General features: G+C 50.8%; 1 protein-coding gene across 1 annotated transcript in view; it reads left to right on the forward strand.

The window, feature by feature from the left end:
• Nucleotides 1-1,717: 1,717 nt before the first annotated feature.
• The window catches only part of LOC147668310 (prosalusin-like), a 34,338-nt gene continuing 16,598 nt past the window's right edge, over nucleotides 1,718-19,457 (forward strand). Inside the window, exon 1 of the mRNA XM_086948616.1 lies at nucleotides 1,718-1,902. Within this exon, the coding sequence (XP_086804742.1) occupies nucleotides 1,770-1,902 (133 nt within the window). The 5' untranslated portion in view covers nucleotides 1,718-1,769. The remainder of the gene's footprint in view (nucleotides 1,903-19,457) is intronic.

Here is a 19,457-nt window from a genome sequence, read left to right on the forward strand (position 1 = left end):
TCCGTTTCCATCTTATCCCCAGGATCGTCAAAGTGAAAATTTAAGTCCCCTAGTAAGATAAAGTTAGGGGCTGCTGAGGCAAGAGAAATGGTAGTCTCTATTAGAGAAGCTGAAAATTCACCTGGACTACCCGGGGGACGATATACCAAGATGCCAGAGGCGGATTTGTTCGGGGTGATTTGTAAACTAAACATATTACATCACATCAGAGGCCTCCTGAAAAAATCGAGATGTATTAATGCATCAGCAGGAGTCATCTTTATACATCAGCAAATGGTGAATAATTATGCTTGGGGCATGGTTTCATTTTCGTTTTGTTTTCAACAAAAGGGTGCATTTAAACATTAGTGTCTGACACACACCAAAGTCTGTTCATCATTTATATTTTGAATTGAGATTGTGAGGGTTCTGCATCATCAGGTTTATGGTCATAATTTATTGTTAATTTAGGCAGCAATCACTGCATTTTGGCCTTTTTACAGTTGTTGTGATTATAACTTTTCCTTTGCATTGTCTAAGGAGTGCTTGGTATAATTTTCACGTAGTAAACATGGTGAATGAGCACAGTATCACTGCAGAGAGTCATGTATTTCTTGGCTCAGCTTGGAGTCACGTGTATGTAGATAAACTCCGCCGCATGTTTAACCCCTTCCCTGCTGCCATCGGCCGTTGGACGTCGCACGCGCTACCTCCCTGGTGCTGCGCACCTCCAACGGCCGCCGCGGCCCCGCCCACCTTTTAGAACGCCAACACCGCGGCGAAAAAACCGCTGCGGTTAAGGCGTTAAAAGGATTTTTTCCACCTGTGTTGTTTATGACAGGTTTGGCGACTATCACATTGCTTGGAGGATCACTCTGTTTGTATTAGGGATGGTGTAATGGGGTCTGAGTCGCCGGCTTTGTCCTGAATCTGCGGATTTCCACTGGATCTTCTCCCTTCACATATAGTATGTTGAGCATTTGCTTGTGTTTGGCTTATTTTTAATTTTCTTGGGTGCTTTTACTTAGTCCATCACTCAGCACGGGCGCATTGATTAGCAGAGCAGCCCGCCGTCGCTGTTCGCAGGCCCCCGTTGGCGCACTTTACTACAATGACTTCTTAGAGTTTCTTGTTGCTCAAATGGGGTTCATTCCTGATATTTATATGTTTCCCTGTATGTTTCATTCCTTGATTTTTTGCTTGACTGCAAGTGTCACTCATAGTTGTTGAAATGTCACTCATCATTACAGTGAAATTATTAAAATGTCACACAAAGCAAACTGAATCCTTGGCAGCTATGACTGTCACAGTGCATGCTGGGAAGTATAGTACTGTCACTGGACCTCAGCTCAGTGCAGGCCTGGAGCCACAGTGCATGCCGGGAAGCGTAGCACTTCTGTGAGCGAGGCCCTTCAGTGGAGGACTGGCGCCGCAGAGCACGCCGGGAGATGTAGTACTGCCGTGGTGCAGGCCTCGGTGTACACGCCGAGAGTCGCTGTGCACGCCGGGAGGTGTAGTACTGTGCTGGCGCAGGCCTCAGTGTACGTCTAGCGTCGCTGTGCACGCCGGGAGGTGTAGTACTGTGCTGGCGCTGGCCTGGAGTCGCTGTGCACGCCGGGAGGTGTAGTACTGTGCTGGCGCAGGCCTGGAGTCGCTGTGCACGCCGGGAGGTGTAGTACTGTGCTGGCGCAGGCCTGGAGTCGCTGTGCACGCCGGGAACTGTAGTACGTCTTCCTGACACCCGCCTCGCTGGCCGGTATCCGGACCCGGAAGTGCCCCTCTGACCCCGAATGTCGCCGCTCGCGCCGCTGCTGCTGCTGCTGCTGCTCCTGGCCGCCCCCGGCGCCCCCTGGGACCTGCGGGCCCTGAGCTGCGGCCTGGGGGCCGGGGGCTGCGACTGCGAGTTCAGACCCCGGCTGGAGGGTGAGTGGGGGGGAGGGGGAGGGAGTGGCAGCTGCCCCTGGGGGGGGGGAGAGTGGCAGCTGCTCCTGGGGGGGGCGGTGTGGAGGGGGGGGGGGGGGGGGAGTGGCAGCTGCCCCTGGGGGGGGGCGGGGCGGGGCGGTGTGGAGTGGGGGGGGGGGGAGTGGCAGCTGCCCCTGGGGGGGTCTCCCAGGGCTCTGTGAGGGGGTGGGGGGGGGGGGCTCTAGTGTCCCTGTGGGAGATATGGGGGGGGGGGGCTTTATTATGGGGCCTGAGACCCCCTGGGGTGAGCCCTTGAGTGTCTGGGGGTCCCAACAGGCGGTTTGCATGGCTGCCAAGGCTTCAGATTGCTTAAGTGGGACATTTTCATCATTTCAGTGTAATTCTGAGTGACACAAACTCGCGAGCAAAAATAAAGCAATGAAGACAAGGGACATTTATGAATATCAGAAATCACACCCATTTGAGACCAGAAACATAGCTGCAAAGTTTACAGTGTGACATTTTGGGGGTGTCAGTGTGCATATGACAGGGCCACTGGAATTATGGGATTGCGCTGGTATTTTAGCATAATTGTAGATTTGCCATATAATCCATCATCTGCTGCATAATCTGCAGATTAAAAAAAAAAAACGTTGTTTCCACCTCAAACTGTTCAAAAGTTTGTAAAAACACAACATGTTACTGAGCAGTGGAAGGCCCTTTGCAAAGGTTGATTAGTCAACTTTATATAGTTTATTGCTATAGTTGGATGTTAAGATGGTACAAATGAGGCCCAAGGCACCTACCAACCCTCTCTTTCCTCACCTTCAAACCCACTTTTCATTTTATGCACTCAGGATTTTCACATCTGTTTATTACTCCTTCACACACTTTTATATAAGATAGCAATCACAATTGGCACACGTGAACACCTCTCTGCAAAGAGTTGAAAAGTCTGAACACCATTATTTGCCCCATCGACGGGCACCGCGGGAAGCTCTCCAAGTCTTCAACCTCAGCCACACAGCGCTCTATCATACCCCATAATAAGCACTCCTCTATAAGTTTGAACTAATTCAAACAGCTATAACAAACCAACTCAGTGCACTGTAGAAGACGCCTATCTGTTTCATAAAAACACTACTTTAAAATGTTGCAAATACTTTTAGGAAATGTATGTATGTATGTGTATTCTTATATAGCGCTCGATGACCCGAAGGGTATCTCGGCGTTTGCCCTGTGAGATAGCCCCTACAGGGCATCCCCAAGGTGAAAGCCAGGCATCCCGCCGCGGGGGGCCGTTGTGGAGATCAAGCAAGCTTAATGCCCAGAGTTGCAGAGTGAGAACCCATGATTAGAGCAGGCACCGAAGCGAGAATTATCAAGTCCGTGGACATTTGAGCTCAAGATCCTGCCGCGTCGGGAATTGAACCCTGGTCCCGGGTCTGACCTCTGCTTCAGGGTCTGCCTGCTCTACACCGTGAGCCACACTTCTCCATATATGTAAGATAAAGTCAAAATTGATTTTATGCGTTTGGATTTTCGTATAATGCGTCACTCTGGGGTACTGCACTGCTGTGAAACAATGGTAAAAAAAATAAATTGCCAGGCGTGAATCGATGCCTGTTTACTTATCTGTCACACCGACCCCAATTCTGTGCTGGGAGAGTGGCACCATGGGGCTGCATCAAAAGTGAGAGTGGCTCTATTACCTTGACTCAAACAAAGTCTTGTTTGTGCCACAATAACATGTTTACACAGCAGCTTCAGAGCAGGGCGGCAGGTCCTGGCAGAGGCGATCTATCTGAGATCTGATCCAGAGATCGCACTGTGTATAAGCCTGCCACACACATACACAACAGCCTACGGGAGCATGAGCAGCATGAAAAATAAAAGATTACGGAATTTAAACAATAATGGAACAAATGCATAATTATGGGGTGCAACATTCAGTAAAACGAGCGTGGCATTATTGTTAAACCAAGTTACATAGAGGCAGAGTGCTGCTGGTGGATTCACGTTTGTTCAAACATGACGGTCACAGCCTTTGACCTGCTCTCCCACCCTCCTCCGTGACCTATGAATTCTGGAGTAACACCCAACCCCACTCATGTCACTGACCACGTTAGATAAATTGACTGCAGTGACAATGGATTCTCCACGTGAGGCTGGGTGAGGTTGGCGCTTAATAGTTTGTGATTGGGAAGACCCTCTAACCAGCCTGCAGCTTGAGAAATGAAACCTCAACACTTTATTCTTGCCGCGCCAACAATGTTTCTGATTGAGGTCTTACACTTATAGGGGTCGCCATGGCAACAAATGAGTGCCTCTGTAACAGAATATTAAGCTGTAAATAGCGCAGGAATTGCCCACGCAGGTGGCTTTTATTTAGCGATGAAGCACTTCAAGATCTCCCAGTGTATCAGGGAACTTTGTGTAAATGCGCGACTAATGCATTTGAGTGCAGTGATGCGGCCACCAGCACAAAAATGCGTTAGTATCACGCCTGGTGCGTGATACTTGGCAGGGCTGGTTTTGGTGCCCCCTCAGGGCCAGACTCTGATGCGGGGGTGTTGTGGAAACAGGCCAGCAAATACGACTCACAACTCAAAGTGCAAACAATAAATCAATGTTCAGGTAAGTACTTGTTTTATAAGAAAAATTAGTATTTTATTTCTAATTCTACACATGCAAAGGAATACAACATTCAGAAGCATCATCATCCTCAAGTTCAAGTTCAAAAGACCTTTATTCGAATTTCATAAAATTCATAAAAGTACCAGATAAGAACAAATCATTTACATACACATCATTACAGAAATTCATAATTAAAATATAATGCAGTTCTAATGAGGCAAACATCGAGGATTTTCCATTGTTTTACGCACTCTTGTTATCAGTCTCAGAAAAGTGCTGGTGCGAAAGATTAATTCATCTGAATCCAGGGAAACCAACATTAAGTAAGACTCCTCTAGAGAAAGGGGTCTGTGTTTCTTAAAATATGGAGTTAAAAACCATTTGATATATCTTAAGTAAAATTTGCAGAAGAATAGAAAGTGCAGATCATCCTGTGTACTGACACCATCACACAGGCATGGATTGTATTCTGTGCTGTGTCGATAACCCAGGGGAAATGCCAACAAAAATTTCACTGAACCCGCTCTTAGACAAAACAAAAGTGATCTCTCCCAGCTGGTCACAGCTAGGAAAAGATACAGCGGGAGCCGTTGTCTACACAGTTCATTTCCCAAATATTTTACAACAGTTGATTTTGATGATTCTCTTTCCATCCGTTCAGATTTGTAAAGTGAGTACAGTGCATATTTAACCTCAGTTTTATCCTAAGGCTCAATCCTGGTAGGGTTGGAGAATAAATAACCCCTGTCCACGGCGCTCAGTGTCTTGAAGACTCCTCATCATCCTCCGGGTTCAAGTACTTGTCAGACTATTCTGTCCCACCCTCCTTCATGTAACATGTCCAGGGTTATTTTCCATTCCTGGTGCTCGCATCAGGAAATACAAACTATTAGGCCATTCTCAAGCTCTCCTTTCTGATCGTTTAGGAACTTAGTGGGAAGTGTCTGTGGTGTCTCAGCATCCTTAGCAGCAAGTCTCCTGGGGCCCCAAAGGCCCGGGTTCAGTTTTTATTTTTTTATTTTTTTATTAAACACAATTTTATAGATTTTTTTTTTTTTACAGTGAACATTCAGTCACCCTTACAAATAGCGATTATCCCTTGCCATTCTATTCCATGGTCATCAAATTCCAATACACAGTTACATTTCACTGAGTCATAGTCTTCCCATTTCCACAGTCTATAACAATGGCATGCTATGGCCTGTTCCGGATCTCCTGCCATTACAGTTAGCATCAGCGTTGCATATCATTTCACTTAACCAATCAACTAACCCATCCCCCCTCCCTTCCACCGGTGTGTTCTGTGTTCATTCCTTCCTGGTGAATAAAGTGCATGTTTATATTCAACTAGATTGTGCATACTTGGTTACAGTCCATCCTATGCAGCTTTATTCCACATCCTCTACGCTCGACTGGTTGACCAGCTCATGAACCAACTCCTCCCACACCCTAGCTGCCTCCAGCGCTTTTTAGGTTTTGCCTCGCGAAAAAGATGCGCTCTGCGCATCTTTTTTGCGCAGGCAAAAACCTAATGAGTACTGTGTGTGGGTTTGGGTCGGCCCTCGTCATTCATTGGCTGGCTCCATAAATGGAGCCTAGCCATTGGACGAGGGGCCTGTCCGTCAATGCCGGACCAGACACGGGGGCGTTCCCGAGATTCTTTGGCTTTTGCCGACGTCACGCGACGCCGGGAACGCCCCCGAATCTGTCCCGGCATTGAAGGCACCCGGAAGAAGTCCAGGTGAGTGCTTGCTTTGTGAAATGCTTGTTTGCCGGTTCCCACCCCCTCTCCCGCTCTCCGTGTCTCCCCGCCCCCACCCGCACCTGGCCGTGGGGGTCAGGGTGGATACGTGCGGGTCACTCTGTGAGTGCTTGCTTTGTGAAATGCTTGTTTGCCGGTTCCCACCCCCTCTCCCGCTCTCCGTGTCTCCCCGCCCCCACCCGCACCTGGCCGTGGGGGTCAGGGTGGATACGTGCGGGTCACTCTGCTGCCAGGAATCCGGGGAGGGAGGGGTGACATCAAAGTGTTTCAGTGCACAGGTTCAATCACGGCGGGGCCCTGCCCCCTCCTTGCCCCCCCCCCCCCTGCAGACCGCTCGCTGCATGTCCGGCCGGCCGGCCTGGGTGTCCGGCCGGCTCAGCCTCTCTCGTTTGTGCATGTCGCACAAGAGCAGAAATAAGTGGTTCATTATTGCACTCACGTTAGGTGGACACTGCACACGTCCCTTGTGCTGCACTGTTCACTGCGCTCCCCGCCTCGAGGCGCTGGAAGAAGCAGCCACACGCACACGGGCTGCTCTGCAAGGAACAAAAGCACAATTAAGCTTTTTAAAGGGCTGCCCACTCCAGACATGGTATTCAGTATAGACAAAATGGTTTGAAAGATATTTACCACACACGGACATTGTGTGCGGTGTCACTGTGGCTGACAGAAATGTATGGGGAGTAGTATCTAATGCTACACAACCGGCGCTATATAATAATAATACACAACAAGCGCAATATACACAACCAGCGCCATCGAATACACAACCAGCGCTAAGCAATACTACACAACTAGCGCTATCTAATACTACACAAGCAACGCTAATACTACACAGCCACTCTATATAATACTACACAACCGCCCTATCTAATACTGCACAACTAGCGCCTTCTAATACCACACAACCAGCGCTAACTAATATGGCAATGAGGCCAGTAGTGTCGAGGGAGAAAAAGGCATCCGAGGACCCTGCACAATAATTGTGCACTTTCTCTCTTAGCAGCAAAGTGTGATCCTGGCCAGATCACATAATCCGCCCATCCCCGGTTTGAAAAAATTAAAAGCGCCTAAACAAAACATAAGAACTGGACGCTACATCACTTCTGCATCTTCATGTGATTTTACAGACGAGAGCGCGGGACATAGGTCTGTGGCATAAGCACACAGCACACAGTATGTGTCTTGCTTTGTCCTCATTATGAACTGTTAAACAGCGCCCAAGTGAACTCAATATAGCCTCAAGGTACTGTGGATAGCGAAGGTGTTCGTGAAAGGCACTTAAGCACTGTCTGGAGAGGGCAGGGGGCGGTCAAGGTACTGTTTCATTATGCCACACCCGGCCTCCGATCCATGCAGACTCTGTCTAACATTGGACATCACACATGGTCCCTGCCTAGGTGTGAGCAGCGACACAAGCGCTGCGCTGACACTTCTTTACATCTCTTCAAGGACCACAAGTCCCATAATGCAAAGCAAAACAGCATCTCTTGAATCTCTACTCACAACCGATCTGGAGGATATTTAGATATCGGAAACAAGTTCACCAGGCAGTTTAAGTTCCTATGTCAGGGCTGAGTATCTGACCCAGCTCTGCGTTAAAACATTGCATTCTGGGGGTTGTAGTTCGGAATATTGTTAGGCGCCGAAAAGAGTACAAATAATAGAAACACTGGAGTGGACAAGGTGCCATCTTTAATCCTGTGCCTGTTATTACTGTAGGATAAATTCCTGCTAACCCCTTCCCCCTTGCACTTTGGCCCGTGGTCACATCCTGGTCAGGTGCGGGCCACTAACTGCAGTTAATGGCCTCCCCCTGCACACGCTGCCAGGCTCGTTTGGGGAGAGTTAATTGCCCTTTTTAAACACGTCTCACTCTCAGCTTTCGCCGCCTGACTCTCGGCCCAATTTGTCCTTCGGAAGATTAAAAACGCGAGGTTGGGGCGGAAAGTGGCACTTCTGAAGCCCGGACACATCCCCGGCCCCTTAAATTGGAAATTGCCGGAGTGAGCTGTCCTTTCGGGGTGATTTACGCCTCTGTAATCCTCGGGCGCGGGTCTCCTTAATAAATTTCACTTTGGAAGGCAGGCAATGTGCCTCGGTAATTAGTGCATTTGAAGCAGGTTCGCCCTTTGAAGTGCCCGTCCTGCCGGGATGACCCGCAAAGACCGGGCCGTGTGCGGGAGATCAAAAGGTGACCTTCAAGGCAGCTTTTTTTGTTGATTCACTTTTTGAAATGTTGTTCTTTTGTTCATTTTTTTTTTTTGCAAGTATAAGACGGCAGTTCCTGCTCCGCTATCTTTGAAGGATTACTTTATAAACGACTTTAAATCTTATCCCCCTCCCCCACAGCAGAGTCTGCTTCTGAGGTATTGTGTGTGTGTTTTATTGTTTTACCGAGCTGTGTATGTGAGCTTCAGAGTGCAGAGTGGAGCTTCAGAGTGCAGAGTGGAGCTTCAGAGTGCAGAGTGGAGCTTCAGAGTGCAGAGTGGAGCTTCAGAGTGGAGCTTCAGAGTGGAGCTTCAGAGTGGAGCTTCAGAGTGGAGCTTCAGAGTGGAGCTTCAGAGTGGAGCTTCAGAGTGGAGCTTCAGAATGCAGAGTGGAGCTTCAGAGTGTCAAGAGCAATGCCAATAGCTCTAACTTTAACAAAGGCAAAACCATTGCATTGTAAATGCTTGTTCATTATTCTGTCTTCGCGCCTGCCACAGCCGAACTGCCCCCTCACTTCTAGCCCACTTAAGCAATTCGGCCTTCCACCTCCTTACACTAGGACCTTCACTTGCCTTCGAACGCAACACTAAGCCCATATTTATGAACTTACTAGTTATCTTTGTCTTGGAGGTGTGAGGAAACCAGTGCAGCAAACATACAGCCATGTCGAAGTCCAAGTGGCGCTCTGTAATTAAATTCAGTAGCCCTCCCACTTCCATCCAATAGGTCCCCATACTTGAACATCCCCACAACATATGCTCCAAGTCTGCTCCCACGGCCGCACATCTAGGACACATCGCATTACCAGTGCTATAAAATTCTATGATCTTACTAGGTGTCAAGTACGCCCTATGCAAAATAAAGTAGTGCACCAATTGGAATCGCGCATTTCTAGTTCCTTTCCAGGCCCTGCGTAGGATATGCCCCCATGCGGGTTCTGGTATGGTCTTCCCTATACTTCCCTCCCATTTCAAGTGCAGTGTTATCTAGTGAGGTTAACCCTTTCATTCAGCATTCTGGAATATAAACATTCAACTGCCTTAAACGTACCACTTGCCGTCACCACATACTGGCACGCCATCGTTGTTTTAGGCTCTATCAATCCCTCCTTCCAATGCTTTTGGAATGCCCCACTAAGGCCGCATGTACCAGAAAGCCTCCTCTGGGGAGATCGAACCTTTCCTGTAACATATGTTACGTCAACAGCACTCCATCTTTGTACAAGTCCCCCAGGACTTGGACCCCTGTCTGCTCCCAATCCCATAACGATGTCCAGTCTCCTCCATGAGGCACGCGGTGAGCATCCCCAACGGTATTTCCGGCGCATAAGGGTGCTGCACTCCCGCCCTCCTCTGGCTTCTGTTCCAACACAGCCGCAGAGTCTTCTCTTCCAAGGTGAGATCACCAAGATCCACGCGCTGCTGCATTACTATGAAGGACAGAACATGACCCCTAAACTCCACAGCCACTGCTTGTGTAAGAACCTGTAGTTGCGCCGCTATGTAATACAATTCCAGGTCCGGAGCTGCTAACCCACCCTCCGCTCTCTGTCTCATCAATGTCTTGAGGGCCACCCTGTGTCTCCCTGATCCCCAAATAAACCCTACTATCATGGATTTCAAGTTTGCAAACACTGAGCAAGGCACCCATATACGCAGTGTCCTGAAATAGTATAGTAGCCGAGGTAATGCCACCATCTTCAGTAAGGCAATCCTCCCCATCAGCGGAAGGGTGCTCCATGCTCCCCTTCAAGGCTTATATGCACCTCCCTATGTTCCCTTCTATAATGTCATTGTTTCCAGGATATATATGAACTCCTAGGTATGCTAGGCACTACGGTTCCCACCTCACCGTCTGAGGCAACTCAGGTGCCATTATCCCTGGGAATACAGGGAATAAACATGTTTTAGACCAATTAACTCGCAATCCTGATACCTTCCCGAAGTCCAATAACAGTTGCGCAGCCCCTACCAGTGCACCACCCGTGTTCGCCTAGAACAGCAATAAATCGTCTGCATATAACAATATATATTGCTGCGTCCCCCTGAAGGCCAGTCCCTCATACAACTGCCCCAATCGGGCCCACACGGCTAACGGCTCTATTGCCAAAGCGAACAGTGGGGAGAGTGGGCAACCATGTCGCGCCCCTCTGGCCACCTCATATTGGGGGGAAATCAGTTGCCCGACCCTCACTCTAGCCTTCGCTGAAGTATACAGCACTGCCATCCATCCCACAAACCCCTCGCCCAACTCCCATGACCATATATAAATATTTCCGTTCTAAGCTATCAAAGGCCTTTTCATTGTCTACCGTCAGTACTGTCACCATAGGCGAGCATATAGGTGCTTCTCCCAAGACCCTCAGTAGTCTCCTGATATTGGTGGCAGTATTCCTGGTAGGGATAAATCCCGCCTGATCCTCGTGCACCAGGCTAGTCATATGCTGCACAAGGCGCGATGCCAGAAGCCGGCTAAGAATTTTTATAGTCCGTAGTCAGCATTGACAATGGTCAATACGCCGCCTTGTCCGTGTTATCTCATCCCGGCTTTGGCAACGGGACTGAGGGCCTCACTCATCGTTCCCGGCAACTGACCCAATTCCCTTGCCTCATCATAGACCTCCAGTAATCTTGGTGCCAGTATGTCCATATACTGCAAATAAAATTCACCTTGCAATCCGTCTACTCCCGGGGTCTTATTCCGTGCCATCTGTTTAATGGCACTTCTAATCTCCTTTAGTATAATGCTCCGACCTAGGTGTTGTGCCTGTTCCTCATCTAGTTGCGAAAGCATCAAATCTTCCAGACAAAATTCTATATCAGTCTCATCTGCGGTCAGTGTGCTCCTATAAAGCCTCTCATAGTAGTCTCGGAACTCATACAGGATTCCCCTCTGGGTATAGTCCATGTTACCGCCATCTGTTGCTAGGGCCAGTATTGGGGAGCCCCGTGGCGTAGGATTCGCTAACCACGCTAACAGTGTTCGTCCTCCGCGTGAGCCTTCTCAACATACTTCCTATAGTCGAAACAACGCAATCTCTCTACTTCAGAAGCCAACCTCTCCTTGGCTTCCAGTACCTCCTTCTGAAGCTCCGGATGTTCCGGTCTTGCCTTTTCCGCCATCCTCAACCGTCCCTCTGCTTTCTCAACATCTTGCAACAAGGTTTTCCGTACTCCAATATATTTGCTTATACAGAGCCCCGCTCTACCACTTTAAAGGGATCCCATTCCACCGCCCTGCTAGTAGCAGTACCCGCATTCTCAGAGAAGTAATGCGTCATCCCCTCCTCCACCTCTCTTCGGAACTCCGGGTCGAATAATGTCTCAGGGCGCAACCGCCACGTCGGAATGTCAGCTTTTTCCTTCGTCCAGTGCAAGGTGATCAACAGTGGGTTGTGATCGGATAGGGTTCTAGTAAGATACTCAGATTTAACTATAGAAGCTGTGACCTGCGAGTAGCACAGGAAAGTATCCAGCCGAACATGAAGCTCATGTAGAGCTGAAAAATTGGAATAATCCCTGTCTTGCGGATGATGTGACTTCATACATCCACCAGTTGCCATCTATCCTGCCATGCAAGCCTATACTTGGACAATCTATGCACTGGGGACTCTCGCAAGGGGGGGTGAGATCTGTCTAAGGTCGCATCCGCTATTGAGTTAAAATCTCCTACCAACATTATTGGGCCCGCCAAGAACTGCGCTAGCGCCCCTGACATTCTGTCTAGAAAGCGTGCTTGCTCCACATTGGGTGCATATATAATACATAGGGTTATTTCCCTGCCGTATAGACGCCCTTCAACTGCCACAAATCTGCCCTCGCTGCCAATGGTTTGTTTAAGCATCTGAAAAGGGATCCCTGCCCTGATCCACACCAATGCTCCCCTCGTAAACGCTGAATAAGCTGTGCTAAAAACCTGTCCCCTCCATCTACGCTGTAGCGCTATTCCCTCTGACTTAGTAAGGTGCATTTCCTGGAGCAATGCTATATGCACCCCCCTCCTGACTAAATATGCATGGACCTTGTGACACCTCATCATAGTATGTATACCCCATACATTCCAAGTAATACATCGCAGATCATGAACCGTCCCCATTATTACAATGCAACTGCTCCTCCTTTCCATCGTCAACATTGAACACACCGGTTCACCCCACCCTCCCAACAACAGGCCCTAAAACAAAACTGTTAGTCCCCATCCAAACCATACGCGCACACACCACACTCCTAGGCCCGGTGGTAGTCACCACAGGCTCGCCATAAGGGCTGGATGAGGGGGGTCTGGTGCCGATGGACGCCCGCCCATGTACCCCGCTGAGTCCCCCTTAGAATTCCCCACCCATCACCCCGCCATCGTGCCAGACTTTTCAGTAACCAAACACCACAATCTGTGAACTCTCACCCGTTCCTGGGTCGCCACCCAGCTTAGTTTCCCTGTCTGCCACTCAGCGTCAGCCCGTCCCCATCAAATATATGCATTTGCAGCCCCCCATTACCACCTTTCAGTTCCAGCTGCCCCACATATTTACCATTACTCATCTGAGTCCATCTGCCTTGTCCGGGGTGACCTGCGGCAACCGTACACTTCCAGCCTCCGACGCCTTTGTGTCCGATCGTGACTGTTCACCTTCTGTGTCCGTGCCTTCCGGTGACTGCATAACTTGACTGCTAGATATTGCCGTCACCGCTTCCAGCGCGTCTTGCTTCCCTAAGAACAATTGAGCTTGAGATGGTTTCTTAACCTTCTGTCGTTTATGGTGAAGGCGCTGTGACTTACGCTGGGGCAGCCACTCCAAGAGTCCCTGCGGGCGCCTCTTCGGCCGGTCCTTACCAGCTCTATAAGTTTCCAGCCACGCCCATGCGTCCTCCGGTGTGTCATGAAACAGAGTGCTACCGTCCAGCATGATTTTCAATTTTGCAGGGAACAATAGCGAATACTGGATGCCTTCCGACCGCAACTCCCTCTTCACTGATATGGACGTGTGACGACGCTGGATCTCCAAGGTATAATCCAGGAATATATTTACTCAGCTATTATCAACCTCGAAGGGACCTTCACCGTGCTCTCTGGAGCAGCAGATCTGTCTTTATAATGCAAGAGCCTAGCTACCACCGGGCGTAGGATAAGCCCTCGGGTGCCCCTCCACTCTCTCCGGCAGCCCCACCACTCAAATGTTATTTCGCCGATTGCTGCTTTCGGCATCCTCCGCCCGCTTCTCCAGCACGTGGAGTCGATCCAGAACGTCCACCATCTTGCTCTCCAATACCTTGTGGGCCAGCTCTACCTCCTGCAATGTCTCTTCAACTTGTTTCACCTTGTCCACCAGTTTGGAGTGGTCCGCCCTCAGGAGCCCCAGCCCCGTCGCTACTTGCGCAATGTCCTATTGCAGGGCTTTTCGGGATTCCGCTATCGCAGTTAGGATACGGTCAAGCTGTCGCTTTAATTGCGGATCTTGGGCTTCCTCCGCCTCCTCCAAGTCGCCCTGGGCCTGCTGCTCTCCCTCAGACTGTTGAGCAGTTCCGCCCTGCTTTACCCGTGGCTTCCCCATGGTCCCTGGCGCAAGACAAGCGGATTGGGGTTATTTACTTTTCCAGCACTCGGGCCCTCAGATTCTCTTCCCCTTGGCCGCTAGAGTCCGGGCGTGCCGCCCGCTCGAAAGGGCCACTCAGTCTCCCAACAGCGCACAATGGCAACAGTCAGTCCCTCTCCTCTACCTGATGGTCAGCTCCTCGATTCCTGGGTCTCAAGGCTGCCCCATCCCACGGATCGCAGCCCCCTCCGCGCTCTCACCTCTCCCTGAGTCCAATGCATTCCGGTGCTAACCGGCCCTTGCTTCTCTGGTAGTGGGTGCCGGCCAGGGTATCCTCACCCCGCCAGGTCAGCAGCCGCTCGTGCCCTCTGTCAGTGCCCCGCTCTCCAGGACTTCCAAACAAAATGGCCAGCTCCCCTCCAGCACGCTCCACTGCCTCTGTACAGCGTATTCCAGCCCCTCTGGGCTCCTTTCACGAACTGCGTCCGTATGGCGCCCAGCACCTTCCTGCAGCGATCCCCCCCGGTCTTCGACCCGCAGCCGTGCTCAAAGGGGCTCTATCTCCCCGCTTGTGCCCCACACGTGGAGTGCCTTCGTCCCTCAGACCCCTCTTCAGCCACCAGCCAGTCCACTCTTCCCTCGCTGGGCCCGCTTTCAATGGGGATAGGGGGGTGGAAATGGGGGCCTCCGCCCGTCAGACCTTGCTATCTCTTCCCACTATGCAGCTCGGCGGCTCAATTCCAGGCCGCCAATTGCCCTGTGCACCCTCTGGGCTGCTCACTTCTAATCCGCTGTGTTCAGCCTGGGCAGGGGCTGCCACCCTCCACAAACGCCCGAAGTACCGACCATCGCCACTCCAGGTCTCCCACAGGGACAGCTCCTGACATTCAGCAGCCCAGCCTCGTTAGTCCCTTAGGCTCACGCACTGCCCCCCGTGTCGCCGCCATTTGTCTCTCCGCCTTCTGGGCCGCTCTGGGACTAAGGAGTCCCCACCGGGGGTCCCAGCTCGTCCCTTCCTGCAATTGCCGGCTACCGTTGTTCACAGGGGGGTATGATCCTGGACCTCCGGGTCGTCAGGAGCCCTCTGCTCGCGAATCGCCACCTCCGCACTTGTCGGGCTTCTCTCCCTGCGGCTGCCGGAGAAATGCCTCGCCCCGGGTACTCTCCGACCCGTGTCAGTCAATCCGCTCCGCCGCCTCTGGTCCCGGTCGCACTCCTCCAGGGTCAACTCCGCTGCCGCACTGGTCGGAACACGGATTACCAGTCAATCTGCGGGGCCCCAGGCATTCCCCCTCCGGCCACCGCCATTTTGTGCCGCCTCCTCTGCTTCAGAGTCAGTTCATCTAGAGACCCAGGAGCCCCCAACGCTCCCCCCGCCCCCCCCCCCCAGGGACCACCGGGCAGCTCCCCGGGCAGAGGATTCCACAATCTACGAGCACGACGCCAATGGCGGGCAATTAGGGTTCTTTAATGCATGATTTTGCGGGGGCTGACGCGGAGCCCGGCTCTCACAGCCAGCTCCATCGGCCTTCAAGCCACACCCCCTCGCCTGGTTTCAGTTTTATCCGCACCAGCAGTATGGTAGTATTCAGCAGTGCAGGGAATGCCCTCCCAAACCAAATCCTGTATGGCGGGAATGTGCCGTTCGTAAGGAATGCCGCTGCAAGTGGCTGCAGCACTGCTGACCATGTTCTAGTGATAGGAGTTGCTCCCACAAAGCGGACAAAAAAGGTTAATTGCCTAATGGAGAGATGGCTGCTGGTGTGATGCTCCGACTACCGACCAGAGCTCAAACACCCTTTGGTGGCATCTTAGCCAACCTCTGGCACTTCGTCAGAAGTAGATCACAGCGTGCAGGCGTGAATCGCTGGTCACAAAAGTTTTTAGGTCTCGTAGAACCAACGTGCATGCATTGTTCTGCGAGAGTTATAGTAAGGGGCATTCAAAAATGCTCCCAAAGTTTGCAGGCAGATCTGGCACAGTGCATGTGCTCGGGCGCGCGCACCATCTGTCCGCCTGCAGCCTTTGGGAGCATGTGCGCGGCCGCTTTGTTGTTCACAGTGAGCCATGCGGCCACTGAGAACATCAAAGCAGCCGCGAAATTGCTCACAATTTGCCACCCACTTCAGTCCCACCTCCTTCTGCTCACCTTTCTTCCCCTTCCCCCACCTGGCTCGTGTGCCCTCCCCTCGTCACATCCGGCTTACTCTGCCCCTTCTCTTCCCCTCTTTTCCTGATACTGTTGCTCTCACCCCATCCCGAATTCTCTCCACCGGCTGTTCTCCGTGAAGCCCCTACCCCTGTCTCCCTCAGAGTTCCGAGCTGTGATGCTCACCCCCAGTCCCGGACGCTGCAGACACCGCTCGTGAATGACATGCTTCGTGTCATCCGCTTGTTTTCATTCTTTTCATGTGTTGTCAAACACTTCCAGTGCGCCACACCACGCTATCAAGGCTCTTCTGGCGCCCGTTTCACAAGGTCTCCGTTTCTTTTCAGTGCGGGGCAATTCCAAAAACAACCTTGCCTTCCATTTCAGCAGAGGGATTGTTAAGTAGAATCTCTTTTTTTCTCAGTGACTACCCGCGTCTAGCAACAATATGGTGCTGTTCCGGGAAGATGCAGAGTTTGAGGCTGCTTGCCTTGCAAGGGAACCGATGGTAAATGCCACGCTGCTGGACAACAGATTGTCTTCAAACTTTAACCAGAGTTTAAAAAAACAATCTGCCCTCAGGGGCAGCATTTGCTCATCAGCCAGAACTGGCTTTTTAATTGGGAAGAGGCGTCTGTGGCACTGTGCACACCCTCGGACAGAACCCCATTGGCTTTTGTGCACTAAAAACACAGTTTGTGGACTGTTACTAAACTGCCAAGCTTGCCTACGGTTGCAAAATTATATTTGTATATACTGCAAGGCTTAAAAAAAAAGGGGAAGGGCAGTGCTTTGTTTGCATGAATAATGCGTTTACCAAATCAGAAATCCCCGCATTGTTTTAAAGCTTCCGTCCACCCCTACCATTACTACATGTTTAAAAAGTAAACTCCATTATGTTTTCCAATCCATTGTCACATCTTGCTGAAATGTATGTCTTTATTTCCCCCACAACTCTCCGTCCCTGCAAGCTTCCATGGCCTACGTCATCAAAAAGCCTTAAGTCACGCAATGTAGTGATGAGAGTCCATTGATGGAGGCCGGGAAACACTTTCTACTTTACTAAATGGTAATGTTAATAAGTTCATGCTTCTTCTGCGCGCTAGCTCCATTAATATTAGACTCCCAGGCCTTGCTGCCGCACTCCCTGCTCCAACCCAGTCGGACATTTCCCAGTCGGACATCTCCCAGGGATTCCCCCTCCCCCCCCCACACACACACATAAGACCCCCGCACGGCTGTAAGAGGGCAACTTGGGTTGATGGACCAGATATCAGCTGGGAGGTGGCAGCCAGCACCCTTATCCTTGGCGCTATTACAATGCCCAAAAAGAAACTAACATTTTCCAGCGCATCATAATCTACACATAACTTTGGTTTATTTTTTTTCCCATTTGTGACCTTCCTATTAGTATTTCTGACTATGAAAATGTTTCTGTGCATTCATATGATAATTTGCAAAAGGATTCTGTTGATGTACTCAAACACCCTTATTCCTTAAAAAAAATCGGTGGATTTGTAAAATATCTTTGCACATTTTTAGCTATCTGATTAGCTAACGGGAAGTACTTTTATTTTGGTGCCCTTCTGAGTTTTCTACCACAGTCGGATTATATTTCCCTGTTTAGTCATTTACTGACATTACAACAAAAACAATACAAATGTGTGCCTCAGTGACACTAATATGTGTTTGCAGTTCCTCTTTCGTTGCCATAGCTGCTCTATTCTGGATTTAGTTTTGCTTACTTGCCCCCTCCTATCCTAACTTGTGCTTACTGTTTCATAATCCCTACCCTCAGTTAGCATCACCTTTTTAGCACCAGCCAAGCTTCTTTTTTGTGAAATGAAATGAAAAATTCCATTTATATAGCGCATAACCACCCGGAGGCCTCGCAGCGCCATCTTCCCCTACCTCACTTGTCCGGTGTGCTGCCCCATTATGATCCGTTCCATTTCTTATCTGGAACATTTAACACCACCGCTTCATGCTGCTCTCCTCCTCACTCTCCATCCTTGTGCCTCACGCTGCTCTTCTCCTCCTCACTCTCCTTCCTGATGCCTCACGCTGATCTTCTCCTCCTCACTCTCCTTCCTGATGCCTCACGCTGATCTTCTCCTCCTCACTCTGCTTCCTGATGCCTCACGCTGCTCTTCTCCTCCTCACTCTGCTTCCTGATGCCTCACGCTGCTCTTCTCCTCCTCACTCTCCTTCCTGATGCCTCACGCTGCTCTTCTCCTCCTCACTCTGCTTCCTGATGCCTCACGCTGCTCTTCTCCTCCTCACTCTCCATCCTTGTGCCTCACGCTGCTCTTCTCCTGCTCACTCTCCATCCTTGTGCCTCACGCTGCTCTTCTCCTCACTCTGCTTCCTGAGGCCTCACACTGCTCTTCTCCTCCTCACTCTCCATCCTTGTGCCTCACGCTGCTCTTCTCCTCCTCACTCTCCTTCCTTGTCCCTCATGCTGCTCTTCTCCTCCTCACTCTGCTTCCTGAGGCCTCACACTGCTCTTCTCCTCCTCACTCTCCATCCTTGTGCCTCACGCTGCTCTTCTCCTCCTCACTCTGCTTCCTTGTGCCTCACGCTGCTCTTCTCCTCCTCACTCTGCTTCCTGAGACCTCACACTGCTCTTCTCCTCCTCACTCTGCTTCCTGAGGCCTCACACTGCTCTTCTCCTCCTCACTCTCCATCTTTGTGCCTCACGCTGCTCTTCTCCTCCTCACTCTCCTTCCTTGTCCCTCATGCTGCTCTTCTCCTCCTCACTCTCCATCCTTGTGCCTCACGCTGCTCTTCTCCTCCTCACTCTCCTTCCTTGTCCCTCATGCTGCTCTTCTCCTCCTCACTCTGCTTCCTTGTGCCTCACGCTGCTCTTCTCCTCCTCACTCTGCTTCCTGATGCCTCACGCTGCTCTTCTCCTCCTCACTCTCCATCCTTGTGCCTCACGCTGCTCTTCTCCTCCTCACTCTGCTTCCTTGTGCCTCACGCTGCTCTTCTCCTCCTCACTCTGCTTCCTGAGGCCTCACACTGCTCTTCTCCTCCTCACTCTCCATCCTTGTGCCTCATGCTGCTCTTCTCCTCCTCACTCTGCTTCCTTGTGCCTCATGCTGCTCTTCTCCTCCTCACTCTGCTTCCTGATGCCTCACACTGCTCTTCTCCTCCTCACTCTCCATCCTTGTGCCTCACGCTGCTCTTCTCCTCCTCACTCTGCTTCCTTGTGCCTCACGCTGCTCTTCTCCTCCTCACTCTCCATCCTTGTGCCTCACGCTGCTCTTCTCCTCCTCACTCTGCTT

The sequence above is a fragment of the Lissotriton vulgaris genome, unplaced genomic scaffold, assembly GCF_964263255.1.
Source record: "Lissotriton vulgaris unplaced genomic scaffold, aLisVul1.2 SCAFFOLD_2110, whole genome shotgun sequence".
NCBI lineage: Eukaryota > Metazoa > Chordata > Amphibia > Caudata > Salamandridae > Lissotriton > Lissotriton vulgaris.